General features: G+C 34.2%; 1 protein-coding gene across 1 annotated transcript in view; it reads left to right on the top strand.

Annotated features, from left to right (window-relative positions):
• LOC141815415 (protein PIR) overlaps positions 1-21,515 on the top strand; it is a 112,717-nt gene that overhangs the window by 69,723 nt on the left and 21,479 nt on the right. The window contains exons 19-25 of the mRNA XM_074703366.1: positions 3,952-4,028; positions 4,115-4,217; positions 4,342-4,461; positions 4,560-4,703; positions 6,647-6,796; positions 17,681-17,824; positions 20,682-20,769. Coding sequence (XP_074559467.1) covers positions 3,952-4,028; positions 4,115-4,217; positions 4,342-4,461; positions 4,560-4,703; positions 6,647-6,796; positions 17,681-17,824; positions 20,682-20,769 — 826 coding nt within the window. The remainder of the gene's footprint in view (positions 1-3,951; positions 4,029-4,114; positions 4,218-4,341; positions 4,462-4,559; positions 4,704-6,646; positions 6,797-17,680; positions 17,825-20,681; positions 20,770-21,515) is intronic.

The raw sequence follows: 21,515 nt of genomic DNA on the forward strand, positions 1-21,515 counted from the left end.
TTATGAGAACTTGACAAATTCATCTGTAGAGATAAGGATAGATTTATTAGAGACATCATTAGTGGACGCAATATGAGCCAAATGTTTTTGTTGATTTTTGTACTGAAGCTTTCTACACTCAAACTTCATATGACTTAGTCTACGATAGTTGCACACAATACTACTAGAATTCGGCATTCGAGTTTCAAAGTTCTGAGAGCCACCTTCTTTGTCTCCACTAATTGGTTTCCCAAGCATATAATTAATATTGCGACTTACCAATGCACTACTAGGCAGAAGGGGTGCAATACTTTCTATATGGAGAATGTGACTAAATACATCTTGTAAAGAGGAGACGTCAGAACTAGAGAGAACTTGTAGCCATCTGCTCTCCCAAGCATGTGTTGAATCTTCACATCAGGGCTAAAGGCAGTAACATATTAAGCTCTTCATATGTCTTCTTGAATGCCATAAAATAATTGATTAGGGATTGATCTTGTTTTTCCACATGGTAAGGCATTGCAAATCTCATACATGTGGGGAAGATTCTCTTTCCCAGAGTACAAAAATTCTAGATAATCCATCAGTTCTTTAACAAACTCATAGTGATTGATCAAACCAATTACCTCACTATTAATAGAATTCTGAATTTGAAAGAACAAGCGAACATCCTCTAAGCTATGTCTGTTTCGAATCATCTTTAGGAGGATCATCAGTCAAATGCCCATCTTTATCAATATTTTGTAGATAGAGGCGAACAATTTTACTCCAATCCAAGTAGCTCGAACCATTTAGCTTATGGTCTGTTATTTTAGACATCACAAGAACCACATCTATCATAATAGACGACTTATTTTTAGCCATAAGACCTTGAAACCCAGGAAAAAATAGCGGAAGACCAAAATAGAGAATACAAAGCAGAAAAAATACCACAATCCGAACTTTTTCCAAAGGAAGTCCACAAGCAGGGATGCGTTCGTATGCATTAGCGTGTGAAACCCTATTTTTCTAATCTCTAGTGTTTTCTCTGATACCATATTATTTGAGATGAAAAAATCACTCATTTTATTAAAAGATGAGACATATTTATATACAAAGCTAGGAATCTATCTTAGGTAACTATTTACAATTATAAAGTTAATTAACCTAGCATAATTGACAGATATATACTGCTATATACAGCTAACAGATATATACAGATATATACTACATATATATACGGCTAACAATATAAAACCATATAAACATGCCCTAATATTTCTTCTACGGAGCCTTAAACTTCTTTTCCTTGTAGTGGTCTCCCTCAAGTAGTCTTGCAGGCGAACTTCTTGTACAAAGTTCTCACATGCAATCTTCTGTTGCATGAACTCATTCATTCCACTCTCTGTAGGAGATAATCTTTGACCACGAGTTCTCCATAGGTGAAGCTTTGTTGGGCAATTGACTATAGTAATGGCACTGAGTTTTTTGAAGACTCAAATAGGAATTAGATGTTAAGAATTTAATACTACTTAGATAAATAATTATTAACATATAACTTATTATGGACTTAGAGACAATCCTAAAAGTGATATAATTTTAGGGATCTGCTTGTAATTTTCTTAATTGAGGAATAATACACATAGGTAGAGGGGACTACCTAGAGCCTCAGCCTATAACATGGTATTTAAGAGAATCTATTTCAATCAACCCTTGCACAACCCATCTAGTTCCTATTTGCAAACCTAGCACGCTAATTCCAAATACTCTTGAAGAGGCACCATCCCTTGTGCTTATCACTTGCAACACATTGTGGTGCTTTTGATGAAAAGCAAATGAAAGGCTACTACCACACATAATATTGCTTTTAAGAAAATCTACTACTATGCCACCTAAAAGATCCATTAACACATTACCTGAAGGATTCACTTCTACACAACATGTGTTGTAGGTCTACTAAGGGAGTAAATCACGTTCTTTCCTTCCCAACCAGGCGACCCTTCTCCCTTACAATCAGATGTGTTTTGGTCTCATTACCAAAGCCTTGTTAAACTTGATTAAAGAAGAGTTATTTACTAAGAATATCATGGACTTTAACATTTTTGATAAATATATCACTAAATTTAAATATTATCAAATCAATTGTACATTTTTTAAAGTCATACAAATCTATCACATTGTTATACTTCTATTAACTTCCTGATGAAGTTATACTTCCCTATTAACTTAGTGACCATATGATGATGTTAACATGTAATCAACAATCCCAATAAGTCACTCACATTATTGACACCAAGTCCTTCAATATGTGTTTTGATAGCCTTGACTTTTGTTATTTACTAGAATATCATGGACTTTAACATTTTTGATAAATATATCACTAAATTTAAATATTATCAAATCAATTGTACATTTTTTAAAGTCATACAAATCTATCACATTGTTATACTTCTATTAACTTCCTGATGAAGGTTAACATGACAACAATCCCAATAAGCATTATTGCCAAGTCTATGATAGATTTGTTAAAAAGGATAGAGTTTGTGATACTTTCAATAAATAATTCTCAAAAAAGAGTTAAAAAATATTATAGTCACCATTTTAGCGAATCCTCTGAGGCTCTCCTCAATTTAACAAGTTTTTCTCTTTTCTTCTGTGACTATGATAACTTCAATTTCTCTTTCTTGTCTTGGTATTTGTCTTTCACTGACCTCTTCTTCTACTCGACTTCAAGATTGCTTTTATACCAATTTTCATTAGGTTATATGATGCACCCTCGGGGTGTATTGCTTGGGGGAAGATTGAACTAGTGTTCAAGATGAAGAAATCACTATATAAGATGAATTAATTTCTGAGAGTTTGTTGTGGAAAATTTAGTTTTGTTTTTCTTCAGTATGACATGTCTAGGAGCATGATAGATCACTTAGTATTTTATCCTTGTTTCTTAGCTTTGCACTCTTTTTAGTCAGACATACTTTTATCAACATTTCCTAATTAAGAACTTTGGTGTTCTCAAGTACTTGTTATAATGATTGCTCACGTAGAGGGAGATGCTTACATCTCTCAGCAGAAGTATCGAAAGTATGTGCTTGGTTGATTGATATGCTAAGGGCCAAACCATATGACAAATCTAGATCCTAATGTCAATTGGTGCCAGTATAAGAAAGTAGAAAAGACAAATAGGGAAATTGAACTACTTCATAGTTGTAAAACATGTCATCTCATTTGTGACTAGTATGATTAGTCAATTTCTCGAAGCCACATATTATGAAATTGGGTAGTAGCCTTGAGAATTCCAAGGTACCTTGAGAGTGCTTTTGGGAAAGGTTTTTCTTTCATTGTCAAGGCAATAGTCAAATTGTGGGGGTGCAAACTCTCCCAGAAATAGACAATCCGTATCTAGTTAATGTGCTCTTCTTGGATGTAATTTAATTTCTTAGAACAACAATAAGAGATTGTCTTTGCCAAATCAAGGGTAGAGATAGAGTATAAAAGTATAACTCTAGCAACATATGAGTTAATTTGAATCAAATTGTGTATCTGATGATTGAGTACAAACAGAGACGGAGCCGCGGGAGGAGTTGGAGGGGGGGGGGGGGGGGGGGCACAGGCTCCGTCCTTGTACAAATATTCTTTAACAAAGCCTATGATATTCAAATTTCTATGCATGTAGCATCTAATCTTGTGTTTCATCTGAAGACAATGACTATTATTTCATTAGAGAGTATAATCAAATAAGTTTCCGTTTATCTGTTTTCTCCAATGTTAAGCTAGTAGATTAATAACCAAATCCTTAAGATGATTTAGAATTGAGTATATCAATTCTATTATATTATTGAACTAGCTTAAGAGGGAGTGTTATGGACTTACAGACTTAGATATAGAAATCACACAATTTTAAGAGATGTTTCATTTTTGCTGTTAATGTGCTTGTTTTTTGCAGTTCATTCGTTGAATTTTTTTGAGTAACCTGACATTTTTTTGGTTTTGTAGGTTGATCTTTGTTTTGATCAACTTGTTTACAAGCTTCATGAGATTATATTTTCATATTACAAAAATTTTGCAGCAAGGTAGTATTTCCTCATAGTTCTTGCACTTGTGCATACCATTCCTACCGATGACTGTGCTCACTTTTGGTTTCCCTTCCTTTCTACAGTGCCTTACTTGATCAATCCTTTCTCACAGTGTGTGATGATGCTGATAATTATTCTACTAAACCTATGAGATTTAATGAGATTCTAAATTTGAGGAGAATCAAGGTACAGATAAACCAATACAATTAGTATCTTTCCACAAGAAAAAATATGCTTATGCATGTTTTTCATATGAGATGGCAAATGCAATTTCTTTACTTCATTAACTTATGAATCTTAATATATTTAGGCATTGGGTAGGACCATAAACCTGAGAAGTTTGATCACTCAGAGGATGAACAGATTGTTCCGAGAGAACATTGATTTTCTCTTTGATCATTTTGAGAGTCAGGATCTTTGTGCAGTCGTGGTAAATTATTTGTTGGATTAATTTTGTTGTGAATTATTCCAATAGTGCAAAACTCTTGTAATGCTTTCAGTTTAAATTTGATGATTTGTTTCTTATAGGAATTGCAGAAGCTCTTGGATGTCTTGAAGCTTACCCATCAATTGCTTTCTGAAGTTCTTGAACTAGATTCATTCACTATGATGCTGAATGAGATGCAAGAATCTCTCTCTCTTGTTTCCTTCTCTAGTCGTCTCTCTTCGCAGGTTATTATAAATGGCTATTCTCTTGTTGATGGCATGTATCTTTTCTGTAACCTTGCTTCTGTATGAAAGCCATGGATCTTCCTTGCTATGAAATTTTTATGGGTTTCACTCCCATTGATATTCAGTACAAAGTAAACAGAAGATCGTCATGAGCAACTGGCTGCAACATTTATTAATTGAGATTGCAAATCAATTTGCTGCTTTCTGTTTAGTATCAGGACTTACGGCAGTCTTCAATTTTGTGTATTACTAAATAGCATTTCTCTGGCTTGCTTCAATTATATGATCACATTCCCTTGACGTTCTTCCTTAAAGAAAATCTCTTTCCATTTCTTTTCATTGTATTACTAATGTTTCCTTTTGTCATTTCTTTTGCAATGTAATTAATGAATCATATAATATGAAACAAACAAATTATACTTCTGATTTAATGAAATCTGAATAGGAGATTTTGAACCTTACCACTGATCAACACATCCACCAGTCTCCTCCCCCAATTATTTGGAGAAACGAGGCAGAGATCAGCAGCGAAGTAATATTCATGTGGGGTACAATAGAACCTCCCTAAACTTGCAATGATTGGGCAATATTTTAGTTTGAGGCAGAGAGGAGAGAGAAAAATTAAAGATGAAGATTGAGAAAATAAATGTTACTGATTTAGTGTTTCTGTTTACTAGTTGCCCTCATATTTTATTATCGTACCATCTGCCTTTTGCCTTTGAGAAATTTAAGGTCATTAGACTGGGCTTTTTTGTGCTCTAGATCTAAGCCTTGTCTTATTTACACTACCCTGAGTAACTGAGTAACTCTGATGCATCCTTGATTGTGACATAAGTGGTTGCTAATTTAAATGTTTAGTAGTGAAAGGTGGCAATATGTCACATTTTTTATTAACAGAAGAGAATGGATGAGATGACTCTTGTTGTAAATAAGGTGAAGGCCGATAGCCTTGTGCTAGAGTAGGCTCATAAAGGAAAAGTATGGTGTGGAGGCAACTAACAGGAGTTATGGAAAGTTGATGCTCTAAAGCATTGATCTGATGAGGATAGAAATAATGTAGGCGGAGGTAAAATAGGAGACATCAGTGGCTTAGAAGAGCTTGTCAAATGTGTAGGCTGAGCTTTTGACAAGTGGTGGAATTAATGAAGAATGCCTGTGTTGGATCTGATCTTTGAAGTGCTCACAAAGCTGGAGAAGTTCACAACAATGGAGAAGGGAGGCACTGACAAGGGAGGAGGATAAATGACTAAGGGTGTCACGCAGTTGGACAGAAGGCATCTGCAAAGAAGTGTAGTGAAGAGGTGTACTATATATCTGTTGCTGCTGGTTAGCACTAGAAGATTGTGAACCCTCTGGTTACTAACAAGGCACCTTTGTGAGCCATCTTTGAATATCTTAAATTCACATTTCTTTAATGAACACTAAGGAAAGAAATTGCATACTGAGCTTTTATTCATTATGTACTAAATGTAGAAGAGAAAAGTAATTAGCTAGTGGGAATCGATCAAACTAGGTGACTAAAATGATTAAAAAGAAACTAAGCACACAAATTGAGAATGGGTGGGTAATCAATCCATAAGTGGTATTTTTATCTTGGTGTGTTGGATTGAAATTATTATTGTTTCTCTTGTTCCATACAATCCCAAACAGACTGTTATTTGTAGGAGTTTTTCTTTTCCAGCTCTCTTATCAAAACAAAATGGTGCAATTTGGACTGTTTAGATGTTCAGATAGCACAAAGTTGATGATTCTACTTTCTCTGGAACTGTCACGAATAGAATGTTTAAATTTTAACTATTGTTTCTTTTCTGAAATGAATACTTCATATCTTTTTCTTTTTTATGTTTGTTTGATCATTTCTTTCAATTATGGAAGAATATGATTAGTCAGTGTGAACATAAGCGAGACTAATGGTGTATTTTAAATATTTGGGGTTTTACCAGATTTGGGCGGAGATGCAGAATGACTTTTTGCCCAATTACATTCTCTGCAACACTACACAGAGATTCATTCGTTCTTCTACAGGAGCACGTCAAGATTCAGAAAAAGCAACTATTCCAGCTGAAAAACCTTACTTATATTGTGGTTCTCAGGTAAGATACTAATGCAGCAATTCATATCCTGCTTTTTCTATCTTCCTTCCTTTTTCATGCTTTTTGTTTACCAGCATCTCCTTTTTTTGTTACAGGCGCATAGGGAACAATTTTCAGTAGTTAATATTGATTATCTATTTAGTAGTTGAGTTTAGCTGGCTGCCTGTTTCAATTAGAGGCATTTGGTTTTGAGGATACATAAAGTAAACTAAGGCATTTGCTTCAACCTTTATAAGAATTTACTCAGGAATCAATTGTTGCCACATCAATTTTCTCCACGACAACTCTTCACAAGAACATATGGAAGGGGACAAAGGAAAGGCAACACATGCAAAGAGTGGTGTAGTATGGAGTGTCAATGCACTAGGAGAAGGTAGCATTGGGGCTATGTGATGAATGATTGTGATGGAGTGGTGATAGACAGTAGGTGCGGTGTGTCATTGTTGGTTAATACTCATAGTATAACTCATTAGCTTAATGCTCCTATAATTCACATAATTTTTTAGGTCTACTTTCTTTTAGTATAGGAGACTAAAGTATTTATCCTCCATTGATTAAGTATTTTGTTTGTTTTCAATATCAGATTGAATAATTTCTTAAGTCATTCAAAATTCTACTTTCTTATGTACTTTTATACCTCTATTAGAATATCATCTAGTCTAACTGCTTTCTCATTTTGCTTTTGATATTTGAAGTTTCTAATAACAAGAATAACAACCAAGCCTTATCCCAATAGGTGGGATTGGCTATATGGATTCTTATATATTATTGAGCTTTATCCTTGCTATATCATCATCTATATCTAAATAAATTTTATTTTATTTTATCATTACTAACTAAGTCTTTTTTGGTCTTCCTTTTTCTCATTTAATGTGCACATTTATTATAGTTTCACATCGCCTAATTGAAGTATTTATTAATTGTCTATATATTTATACCATTTTAAATGCATTCCTAACCTACTTAAAATTTCTGATTTCTATATTCCTCTGACCTATTTAAGTTTCTTAAGCTAAGTTGTCCACCTAAACCTTCATTAAAATATTAATGAAATTAACTTTTTCATTGCTCTTTTATTTCTTCATCCTTCATTACTAGTACCCTATTGGATACATCTTTAGTGCATTTGATTTGGATAAGATTCTGTTTTTTTCTTTCTCACTTTAGTTATTCTATACATATCTTTTTCTCCTTTTTTGTATCAAGCTATCAATACAAACATTCAAAATTTTCATTCTTGATTTTACTCATTTTCTTGGCCTCTTTCATGACTATTGTATGCTTTTTAAAATTTTCTTCATTCTTACAAGTGTAGAGTAACTTATAGGTTGTTCATTTTTCCACCACTTTCTCCTTTACTTTTTATTTCACCTCCAAGATTCTTTATTTAGTTGTACATCCTCTTGACTCACCGAGTACACTTTTGACTACCATTTTCAAATTTCGTGTCATCTTTATACTATGTCGTTGTTGAGTCACGATGTATTTCTTCTAATATTTATGCTATTACACTCTTTAAAGGTATTTTATTTCGAGTCACGATGTTTTTCTTCTATTGTTACTATATTTAAGGTGCGTATCTAACTCAACTAACTTTTGTTGATGTTTAAACTTTCTTTAAGGATGACCCTACAATCTTTATAAATTTTTCTATTCTTTTCCTGACTAGAAAGTCAATTTGTGATTTATTATTTTCACTGTTGAACACAACTAGGTATTCTTCTCTCTTGAAAACTGTATTAGTTATTATAAGTTTATATGTTATAGCGAAATCCAATATAACTTTTCCTTCATATTCAAAATCATCGCCTCTTACACGCTATCATATTTCTCATTTCTTACTCTATAAGCCCATTTAGATCATCTCTTATTAAAATCATCATATTTGTCGAATTTTTTGCATTACCTCAGTTAGGTCTTCTCAAAACTTATGTTTGGTGTCTTCATTGAATCCTATTTGAAGTGCATATATATTCCTTTCTTGACTATAAGAAAGTCAATTTGTGATTTATTATTTTCACAACTAGGTATTCTTCTCTCTTGAAAAATGTATTAGTTATTATAAATTTATATGCTATCGTGAAATCCAATGTAACTTTTCCTTCATATTCAAAGTCATCGCCTCTTGCACGCTATCATATTTCTCATTTCTTACTCTACATGCCCATTTAGATAACTTCCTATTAAAATCATTACATTTGTTGAATTTTTTGCATTTACCTCAGTAAGGCCTTCTCAAATTTGGTGTCTTCATTGAATCCTATTTGAAGTGCATATATATTAATTACATTAGTAATTTTTTTACTACTATCTTGAGAGTTATAATCTTATTTTCCTTGCTACCTACTCCTACTAGTTCATCTCTTAATGAACTATTAACAATAATAACTATTTTATTTCTCATTTTACTCTTTACTATGCACCATAACTTAAAATATAAGTTCTCTATCATCTTTATATTCTTTCATTTCATGTTTTAAATCTAAAACAACTAATATTCCTATAATGTTATAATGTGTTCTTATCTAATGTAGGATGTGAGAACTATGGATTGAAATCTCGAGTCGTATCGTGCGATACCAGCGAAAAATTTTCTTCTACCGACGGACCGACACCGGCACAGACGTTCCGATCGGGAGACGCCTCCAGAGCTTCAGAGGCGTCGCACGACCTCGGCGATGCCATCGGAGGCGTTGCCCGGCTCGGCGACGCCATTGGAGGCGTCGTGCGGGCCTGACGCCACTTGAAGCGTCACGGGCCTGATGACACTTTCGTGCGCGCCCCCGATTCGCGCATGGCCAGTCGCGGTTTTTGTTTTATTTTTTTAAACTCACGTTTAATAAGATTTTAATAATCAATTCCTAGTTATAGTTGGAGATAATTTAAATGAACTTTATTAAAACTCGTAAAATTATCTTATTATTTTTAAAAATATTTTATTTTATATTTTTAAATATTTAGATTAAATTTTTTTATTTTAGTTAATATATTTTTATATTTTAAAAATATCGGAACTATACCAGCACAATAAGATATGATATCGAAACTGTATCGTTCTGATCGGAGATCGAAATCTTGGTACGGTTCGATATTTTAAATCTTAGTGAGAACTCTTATATATTTAACAATATACTCAAGTTCTTACGGAGATATAGCGTTCTTTGCTAAGACGTTATAGTTGGATCTTGTAATTCCTTCTAAGGAACAATCTAACATTAGCATAATAGTTTGATGAATTTATACATAATATTTTCTTTTGTTTGACACTAGCTAGTAACCCTAGTCTCCTTGTAACCCTTCTTCCTTCTATTTCGGCTGTGTAGGAGTGTCATGATGGAATTTATTTGTGACAAGCAAAGTCCATGTTTATCATCAATTTCTAGTTTTGGCTGCGAGGGGAAGGAGTCTTCTATGCCCAAAAAAGCCAATTAGGTGAGCGCGTGTACTTTCTCTTATTCTCCTGATCGGGAATACGATTCCGATCGGAGTTTGTTTTCAACCATCGGAGCTCTTGTGAAGGGTTCCATTGATCGGTGAAACGTTCATCGATGACAAATTGTCCTAAATCGGTGGTCAAAAGTTGACCACCGATAAACTACATCGGGAATACAATTCTCAATGATAGTTAAAAAGCCTCGGAACGATCGCGACAAATTTTGTTGCGTGGTTTTCGGAATGAGGATTCTCTCAATTCGATCGTCATCGATCATCGGCTAGTACCGAAGACGATGACGCGACTCGTGGTTTCAGAAGCCGTCCTGACGAGGGCTTGGCGTGGATCACCAGTAGAGGCGGGACTCCGACGAGGACCGCTCGATTGATGCTAACACCATTCAAACGTCATCAATGAGGTACGCTTAAAATAATTTATTATTCTGTAAAAAATTTTAATTTCTTGTCATGCTTTGTACGCTGTTATTTCCTGTTTATGCATGTGTGTGTTGTGATAATTAGTTGTTAATTATTTGTTTATTTTCGCTGCACACGTTTGCAAAACGTGTAAACACGCGCATTGCACCGGGACAATCCAAACAATAAAGCCAAGTAACTCACCCACTAGTTCCCTTTTCCGATAAAAGGTAACTTAATTATCTTGCCATTAAAGCATGATTCGTATGTATCAAATGAATGTAATCAAATGCTTATATGACCAAGACGATAATTCCACAAATAGGAGGTTAATTGATTATCTTTTCGAGCATGCTTGTTGTTTGTTTCGATATTGAATGTCTCGTTGGAAATATTTAACACATAGATATTATTATTTAATGTTCTGGTCATAAAGAATTTCATTCAAAATTAGGTAACAACAATTGTTACTTAAAATCGAACCCCTTTCTATTTAAATAATAAATAAAAAGGATATTCTTTAAAACAGAAACACTGTAATAATTTTTTTCAACTATAAAGATAAATTTTTTACTGTTCTTTAGATCCTATATATTATCACATATATAAGAGTTGCACTCAATATCCAATACCTGAGTGGACGAGGAAATAGTATGACATTCAATTACGAAACTATCTCAAGCAGAAAAGGCATCACATGCCTACTTTCCTTTTACGGACTCAAGATAAAGTTTGCAATTTTGGATTTTGAGAACAATTCTCAAATTATTGATATCCTAAATTATGTGCAATAAAAGACAATATGCGTAATCAATTAAATCTAGAAATACAATTTACGAATTCAAAAAGTAAATAAGATATCCATTTAGATAAGAACAATTTACAATAAGTCATTCTTAACTACAATGGTACATATACCGATTATGTATCACGTATACATAACTATCATATTATGCTATCAACTAATTGAATGTTTAAACAAAAGCCCTTACTTTGAATTCGGGAGATTGTAGGTACTCTCCAAATGGGTTGATATCCATTTATGGATAAGAACAACTTTGGAGAGAGTCTAATAAGTCATTCTTAACTACAATGGTAGGTATCATATACCGATTATGTATCACGTATACATAACTATCACATTATGCTATCAACTAATTGAATGTTCGCATAAACATCGGGTTGTTAACGCATTAACACGTATACATTATATGTATAACACCCAACTTCACCTCTATCTACGTTGATCTTGGAGAGAGTACAACAAATCAACGCTTCAAGTTAAAGCCAGCCCGCTAATTGTGAGATCATATCTCGATGGTTCTAACATGTTGAATTTTAGATCGAGCTTGGAGGGAGTCCAACAACCCAAACAATAAATTAAACTTCGGTTCTAACCATATTAGCGGAAGGTGTTAACTTTAATTATTTATAAAGGATTTCTAGGTCTTATTCTCTTTTCATACAAATAGCAAATTGTCTACATGCCATAACAATAAATGACATGACATAATTAATGCAACTAATTATGGCAAATTACATGGCATGACATAATTAATTCAATTAATCATGACAAATGACATGATATGATATAATTAAAGTAACTAATTATGACTATTTTTAGTCATAGTTATCGTAAATCTTATTTAATAAAATATGGTTAAGAATCTGATTTCATAAATCAAGATTCTTTAATTAGATTAGGAAACAAATTTTGATATCTAATCAAATATTTTATTTTTAAGAAAATTTTTAATTAAGAGAATCTAATTCATTAGGAAATAAATTTTTTAATCCAAATTTCCTAACAAATTAGGAAATTCTATAATTATAAAATTTAAATTAAATTTTAATATCTTTCTTTTTAAGAAATAAAATTTTAATTAGAAAATTTAATTAATTAGGAAATAAATTTCCTAATATGAAATTTCCTAATTTATTAGAAAATTTCCATAATTAGAAATTCTAAATTAAATTTCAAAATTTCTTAAATTAAATTTACGACTAACTACTACACGTAAAATCATTTTACGCGTAAGCCTTGCATTATCATGCTCTGATACCACTGTTAGGATCGCCCCAGTGCAATGCGCATGTTTACACGTTTCGCAAACATGCGCAGTGGAAATAAACAAATAATTAACAACTAATTATTATCATAACACACATATGCTAAGCAGGAAATAACATGTACTAGGCATAACAGGAATTTAAAATTTACAGAATTATAAATTATTCTAAACGCGTACCTTGCGGTGACGTTGAGCGGTGTTGGTATCAATCAAGCGGTTCTCGTCGAAGTCCCACCTCTACTGATGATCTACGCCAAGCTCTCGTCTGGACAGGTTTGGAAGCCACAAGTCACGTCATCGTCTTCGGTACTAGCCGATGATCAATGACGATCGAATCGAGAGAAGTCTTATTTCGAAAATCACGCAACAACGTTTGTCGCGATCGTTCCGGGACTTTCTAACTATCACCGTAAATCATATTCTCGATGTAGTTTTCAGTGGTCAATCATTGACCACGGATTTGGGACAATTAGTCGGAATGTTTCCGACAAAGATGGAATAATCTTCGAAAGCTTCGTAAGCTTCCACAATATACGAACGGTCATCGGACGATTGATGTCGATTGGTCGCGACTTGACAACTCTTCACAAGAGTTATTATCCATATTTTTCTTTCCGACAACATCTGTCCTCGATAACAATTCATCGAAAGTCGGTTACAGCCCTACACGAGTGCTTTTGCGGCAGAACAACAAGTTCCAACCCGGTATCTACAATAGCTCCGGTAAAAGGGACAAACTCCGGAAAGAAAAACAAAAAGGTAGTCCCTCCTTCTCCCATAACAAGATCACTCTACATCAACATGATCTCTCTACAACAAAACCTCTCTACAGCACAAGAAAGAATCCAGCGCAACCCATGGTGGTGTCTCTCGGAAGAAACAAGGCTGGCCGGGTGGGATTCTTTCTATTCTTGTCACTGGGCTCAGGAGAAAAAAAGAGTTGCCATCATGAGCAGCAACCAGCCGACGGTGAGCTCCGATTCCACCGATCGCACACTCGAAAGTCGGCAACCGCTCGGGAACCACCAACCGCCTACGCGAAGGGGCTAGAGTTCCGCTACTCTCCCTCGGCCGACGAAGCAGTCGACAGGTCTAGTGGTGCCATCATGCTGGCAGTCAACCAACCACAGCCCCTTGCGACACCTTGATCGCGCGGTGAAGAAGAGCAACAGGATCACGATCCCTTTTATTTGAGGAGCTACAGTAATGGGTGGGTTGGGCTCGAAACGGAGGAAATAAAACCTAAACCGGGAAAAACTTTAATTAAGCTGAACCGGATTTAGGGTTTACTGTAACGAACTGGTTCAATTTCGGTTCGCTCAATTTACTGATCAAACGACTTCCGATTTGATCCAAACCAATTTTGTTCAATTCGTCTTCGCAAGACGAATCTCCTCATCTCTTCCATTTTGCCAAAACCTCTTCCATCATGAATCAAACCAAGTTGGTTCAACTTTGGTTCAAAATTGAATCGTTTGGTTCACTAACTAAACGACATCTAATTTGAACGAAATCAATTTTGTTCATTTCGTCTTCGTAAAGACGAATTCCATCATTTTGTCCATTGTCCGGTCCAACCAGACTTTATCTATCTCGTTCTGAGAATCCAATTATCAAACTCGTTTTAAGTCCTTCGGAAAATTTGTATTGCATGTGACCCATTAGGTTCTCGGTTATGTTGATCGTCTATAATTAACCATTAATTACGGAACGATCATGAGTGACACCTAGTAGTACATCATAATCCCTAATTGATCGGAAAATCCACGATTGATTCTAGAACATCTTCTAAACCCTTTAGCAACTCCAATTAAACGTGTCTCATTCCTTTCACTGTCTTATACCCGCTTGGTTCAGGACATGGTCTATGTGTCGGTTCCCACTAGGCTGACTACGTCACACCTTGCCCAAGCTGCTTTCTTGTCTCGTGGATTCAAGTTACTTTTACATGTGTCCAAAAGTATCGTACTCTTGACATATAATGTTTTGACCAAAGACTTTTAGTAACAATCCTGACAAACGACCGTAAGGTATACGTCTCCTTTTCGAAGGAGCAGTGAATCTTCTGTGGGCTATTCAAACACCTTCGGGCACTTTGACTTATACCCAATTTTTCTGGATCCACACCTCCTCGGAGATGCTTGCTTAAGATGTCAAAGTATAAGCTTCCATGACCAAGGTGACTTGAATATCGCAAGTCAAAGGAAACTCACATTTAAGCTGCACTGAGATCTTCATTGACATATATATAGAACCATATGAAGTCTCAAGGTAGGTCACTCCAATGAATTAGTTACCTTTAATTAGCATCCATGTTTAACTCTCAACATCCAATGTTTCCAGCAGTGAGATTGGCTGCTTGGTTAACCAAGGAGTCTAAACATGCTAGTCTCGACAGAATCGATGATGTTCATGTTCATCAATTCCTCGATTAGGGATAATTTTAATACATTCATAATTGCATATGTAAAGATGCTCACTAGTTGTGATCCAATCATAAATTCTCTCATGCTATGAATTGTATTGCGGACATTCAGTATTTGAATTTAAGATCCAATAAAAAACATATGGAATGTGCACTTAAATAGTGAATTGCTATTTATCTAATAAATAGTATAACCGTAAGACGATTGCCTTAGGACACCGCTCAAATCTAACATCTGCGTGGGAAGAAATCACGCAAGAGAGAGAAAGTGAGGAGAGAAAATTAAAAAAAAAAATCTAATTTGTTTTAAACTGATTGAATTCCACTTAAAAATTTAATTTTGTTATAATTTAGTCAAAACAAATCTAAGTCAACCGCCATTCAAACCAACCCCTAGTCACTCTTCCTACCCATTAGGTTCAAGCCAAACTCAATTTAACTTCAACTTAAATACTCAAATTTTATTTTGACTATTTAGTTTGATTTATTTTGTGGTTTGAAATTTTTAGAAAAATTAAATTTAGTATTTTATTGTTTCAAGTTTTTATTATTATTGTTTTTTATGATTTTTTTAAAAATTAAAAACAAATTTTGACATGGTATAATTTCTTTTTGACTTCAATGCATATGAAGATGAATTTGGCACAAGATTTCAAATCAACATTGGTTAAATTTATTTTGACATAGTTCAATGTTTACTGAGTGTCGGCACAATATGATACTCATCAGCGATTTGTAGAGTCTGCTCAGAAGAAAATATTTGTGCCTACAAACATCAAGTCAAGTATTTGATTAGTAGAATGGTACATCTCTGTTGTGCCACTTGGCAGGACACTAGATTTCAAATCATAATTTTTATATTTATTATTAATTTTTTGGATAAATAAAAATATATTAAATCCAAAGGAAAAGGGGTACAAACTGAATTAGGCAAGCCCATCATCAACATCAACCATCCGATATAGCTAATGGGAAGCCATTAGACACTCACCCCAATCAAACCATTAGTTCCTACGAGGTACTTATGCTTGACGCAATGTCATATCAGAGTATACTCCAAAAAATCAGTACACATGAGTTTGCACACTCCTGAAAATCTTCTCAATATCTAATTGCCTCTCTCTAAAGAAATTATTATTCCTCGCTAGCCAAACATAATAAATCATGGAAGACAAGGCTAGGTGACAAGCTTTTGTTGACACCCTACTCCCTTGGTAGTATCTCCCAAAGACTCACATCATCCACCTGTACATAGACATCTCCTATCACATATGAAGTCATTCTCAAATTCTCCTCCAAAGCTTTGCAATAAGGGGGCACCTAAAGAAAAGATGCTCCTAGGACTCTAGCACCTAACGACAGAAGTTGCACTATCGATCCTCCAAGTACTCCTTTCTATCTATAGTGGGAAGACATTGTTGCGCCAACATTCAAAATGTAACTGCATGGCTCGGCTAAATATATGCCTTCCACACTGTTCGGACCCATAGTTTCTTAGAGCTAGGGTGCCTAAAGAAATCATATGCTTGAGCCACTCCATCATCCCAAGTAAACCAATCTATCAGCATCTATCGTGTCCCAGCTGCCAACAGGGCAAGGTCCTGTATCTGAAGCAATCGCTTAATCAGTGGGGAATCTATGTGGATGACCTCCCATATTATTAATATACATAGGTAGAGCTCGGGTGGTAGATTTGCAACAATATACATAGGTCGAGGTGACTACCTACAGTATGTAATTTGATTTTTTTTCTGTATGTTACAGAAAGAGACCTACATAGTTTGAAGAAAGTAGGGCTTCATCAGTCTTATACATAGAATGATTGCTTTTTCATTAACCATGATTATCTATTTTACTATCCTAAAGGAAAATATTCTGACAGCCAACCAGATTGGGTTATATAATTCTGTGTATTCATAAATGTTCAGAGTGTGTTATGCATGGACAACTAAATGTATCGTCCAATTGAGCTCATTGATCATGCATAATCTTTAGTTATTTCTCTTCGAGAGGAAACTGGATATATGCCATTTTTGATTGACAACATTTTCGTAGGAGATGGCTGATCATAATAAGAAAAGCTCGGTTGTATATTAGGTGCTGGTAGTTATCTTCTATGTTGGCCCTACTAGCTCTTGCCTTACCATAAAGAATTCCTTATTTATTTAACTATTAAATTGCTTTGTGTTTGCAACACGTGCTATAAATATTTCATGTGTTTACAAAAAGTACACCTCAAGTTTGTTTGACTATAGGTCATATATATCTAACTACAATCACTTTTCTAGCTGGCTTCATTATTCTAATTTAAAAAATTTTCTTACTCCATCAATTTTGAGCTTACCTTCAATTTATCTTTCTTAAATTAATCTTCAATTATATTTCCTCATTCATTTATATTATCCTGATATAATATGTTAATGAACTGAGTCTATTTGGTGAAGCTGGTTGCTAGTTGTGCTAGTTTTCCAGCATAGTACAGGATCCAATTTGATATATTGACATTTCATTTGAGATTGATCCTCTGTCTTTCTGTAGGATTTGAACTTGGCATATCAAAGCTTAGTGGCTCTGTATTCTGAGTTCTTTGGGATTCCTCATATGTTTGCTATTGTCCAACTTCTCGGACCAAGATCATTGCCTTGGATTCTTAGAGCTGTGTTGGACCATATATCAAGTAAGGTATGTTTGAACCATACAATGGTTTGAGTTTTTATTGCCATTCTAAATGACTTACTAATTTATTGTCTCTGTTCATATGGCAAACTTTCTAGAAAAGCTTAATTATTTTTTACTGAATCTGTTGATCAATCATGATTCATAAACTTTTACATTGAAGTTATAACTAGGTTCATTTTGTCAATTGCTTTATTTTGCTTTAATTGTGTCATAGAAATGAATTCTGTTTGCTTCATGATAATCCATGCTGGTACACTACTCACTGGCATGATACTGAATTTTTTCTGTCTCCCTCTTACTAATGACATCACAAAGGATATGCTGCCAATTTTTTTGGCAATAGTAAGATATATTGGCTTCCTTACTACTTCCCCTACAAAGTTTTGATATTTGAATGGGTCAGTCATTTCTTTGAGGCAAGTTTAACTTTTCATTACCATTAACTATCTCAATATCATTTTTTGTAACTATGATGACATCCATATAGACAATCATACAATAATTTCTTTTGTTTTATACTTTACTGGTAAAAAGAATGCTTAAATATACCTAAAACAAAAAGCATTGCTATCTTGGATTAAAGTGTCAACACGTGCTAGTCGACACAGGTAGAAATTTATCATTCTGTCTATCGACTAGTGCGTGAAACACTTTGACACTAACATGGAGTGGTGGACTGTAGCGGAGACAGAGAGGCGGAGAGTAGAGATTGAGGAGAGGAGTAACTTGGAGAGAGACGGATAAGTGATAGGTGCAGTGGGAGGTGAGCGCTATGTGCAAGTGAGAGAGAATAGGGGAGAGGAGCGCACTGAAAGATTAAAAAGAAAGGTAATTAAATAATTCCTGAAGTAGAATAAACTGTATAAGTTGTCTTACTGTTTAGAGATAGTAGAGTAATAAAATCAAAACTTAAAAGATCTTAAGAGAAGCATAGATTTCTTCAAAGATGCCCAGGACTCTCTAAACATAAGATTTAGTCAACTAAATTTACTTACTATTATGAAGAAAAAGGATATTCTCATATTTCCAAACTTATCGAAGAAAACAAACCTAAAAATTTTGAACTACCATCTAAAGATTTCCTTTTATAAGTAAAAGACTTATTAGACAAAAATAAAACACAATTAGAAGAAGACTTTAAGATATTACACATCATCTTAGAAGAGTTAAAATATAAATGAACAAACTTTAATATGAAAATACATACTAGGAAGAAGCTCTGAATTTTACACAATAATATTCCAAAATTAAAGAAGATGGCTATTATAAGGTAAACTTACTAGAAAAAGGAGACTAAATATTGACTCAACAAAACAATACGATAATAGCACTATTAGCAGTGTTACATCACCGTATAACTCTATCAGAAAATAAGTTATTATAAATAGAAACACAAGCTCAAAAGAATAATCAAACAGCTGAGTGGAAAAATAGTATAGAACTCTTAACGAAAGATTTAAGTAAATTATTCATAGGAAATATAATTCCTAAAAGACAACCCAGACTTATGCTTTTCTTACTTATACACCTATATCTGATGCTCTTTCGAATCCATCTAACATCACAACTTGTCAGTCTCCTTGACAAGTTGTGATGTTAGATGGAAAGGAGACTGACAGGTTGTAATGTTAGATGGATTTGAAAGAGCATCAAAAATAGGTGGATCTAAAAGACAACCCAAGACTTATTCTTTTCTCGTTCTCTTTATAAAAAAATGCGTTATTTGCCCCCCCCCCCCCCCCCCCCCCCCCCCCCTCCTCTAGTGCGCCCACCGGTCTTACATATATTGCTTCCAATATATTGAATTCTTGATTATCACATTACATATTCATTGATAGAGAATGTAGTTGGCAAGTATGCTAATTAAATCTTTGAGAGGTCCTTGAACTTATCATGCGTTTAGCAAGTGGAGACTGGTAGGTTTAAGCTAGTTTGAGGGGCGGTGATGTTGATCAATGTATGACTATTAGATATGCAAGGACCTTTTTGTAAAATTTCCTTAATCTAATACATGTATATCTGTAGCAGGGACTACCCTGCAGTTTTGATTTTAAACGCTTCTCCACTGGATCACAATTTTGTTCAAAATTTACTAAAACTATACTTAAGATATGATTTTTAAAAATAATTGTGTAAATGTTTAGATAAATAAGAGGGATTGGGACAGTTTAGATTGATCAACAGTAGCTCCATTGGTGCTTATTCATACTGAACTGTCTTATTGGTGCAATATTATTTGCTACTAGAACCATACTGTCGGAGCGTCATTGTTGATAGGAACTGATTGAAAGTTTTTGCTGGACAGTTTCTCAATGAGTTAAAAAGGAATTCTTACAATTTCTTGTTACTCCTGTTATAATTGGACTTGTTTATTAATGTATCCATTGACAAAGCTGTGTGTGGTCCAAAAAGTTGGCTAAAGTTCTACTTTTTTACGATTGTATCTGATAGTAGTGTTCTTCAGAATCTTATATTTACACATGGTGTTTTTTCTTGGCCAATTATCTAATATAAAAATAGGCATGAGTCGAACTTAGCTACTATATGCTTTATGTCTTAAAACAAGTAATGAGGCGGTCTCTATTTATAGCATTTAAATAATTGATGAACTAGGCTTTCATTACTGTGGTTTAGACTGACACTGACAGTAAGGTCTGTATGCAAACAATTTGTATAATTGGTTATTGAATTTCATAAGATACAGAGTATAGAATGTCAAATTCTTTCCTGTCATTGACTCTGCTATGGGAAATGTCAAAAGTCATACTTCTATTGTGATTGTTTGTTACTATACTAAAGTGATGTCTTTATCCATCACCAATTTTGCTCATATTTTTGGTTGTCGTGCGGAACTTGTCAGATCACAGCAATTGCACCAAGAATAGCTGGATTGCAAGAAGCATTACCAAAGTCTATCAACCTGCTGTCGTTTGATGGTGGTGTAGCAGGTAACTTCTGACATCTTAATCTTTTTTACTGAATTATTTTATGTCACTGTTATCTAGCGGCCATCTTTTACTTCGTTCTGGTGTCACTGCCACACAGGTAACTTAAATCCTCAAGGTTTGATTGAATTTCCCCTCATTTAGTATTCATCTTAACTTCCTCTCTTTTGTAAGCTCATTATTAAAACAATTCTTTTGTAAATCATGCTTTATTTCCCCACAAATCCTCTGTTTTGTTCTTTCTTTAATTATGTTAATTCTTTTTATTGTAGCATCTTACACCTATGAAGATAGTATGGTATTGCATGAATCACATTATTTTGCTCTCGCTGTTGTCTCTTTTATTATTGTTGCATAAGTGGCAGCAGAAGATTTTTCAAAATTGCCGAAATGAATCTTCAACCAAGGTGTGATATTATTATATCCATATTATTTCATGAGTCAGGCTTACACCTAAATGAAATCAGATAGGTTTGTGCATTTATGAAAACCTACGGAGACAAGGAATTACTATAAGATGCAAATTAGAATTCTGACTCAGGATTCAAGTTTGATAAGTGATCATAGCACATGAAAGTAAAAAGCCATCATATAGTTGTAAGAAAAATGCACTGTCAGAATTCATCTAGACTGCGTGCTAAGAAAGACCTCTGAGCTCACAGTAAACAGTCTATAGTTCTGAATAATTTCCTGACTACTATGAGTTACGTCACATATCTTGACTGTGGCCAAACTTTCTGTGTTTTGAA

The sequence above is a fragment of the Curcuma longa genome, chromosome 21, assembly GCF_044706935.1.
Source record: "Curcuma longa cultivar G26 ecotype Majalengka, Jawa Barat chromosome 21, ITB_CL_G26_1.1, whole genome shotgun sequence".
In the NCBI taxonomy this organism is placed as follows: domain Eukaryota; kingdom Viridiplantae; phylum Streptophyta; class Magnoliopsida; order Zingiberales; family Zingiberaceae; genus Curcuma; species Curcuma longa.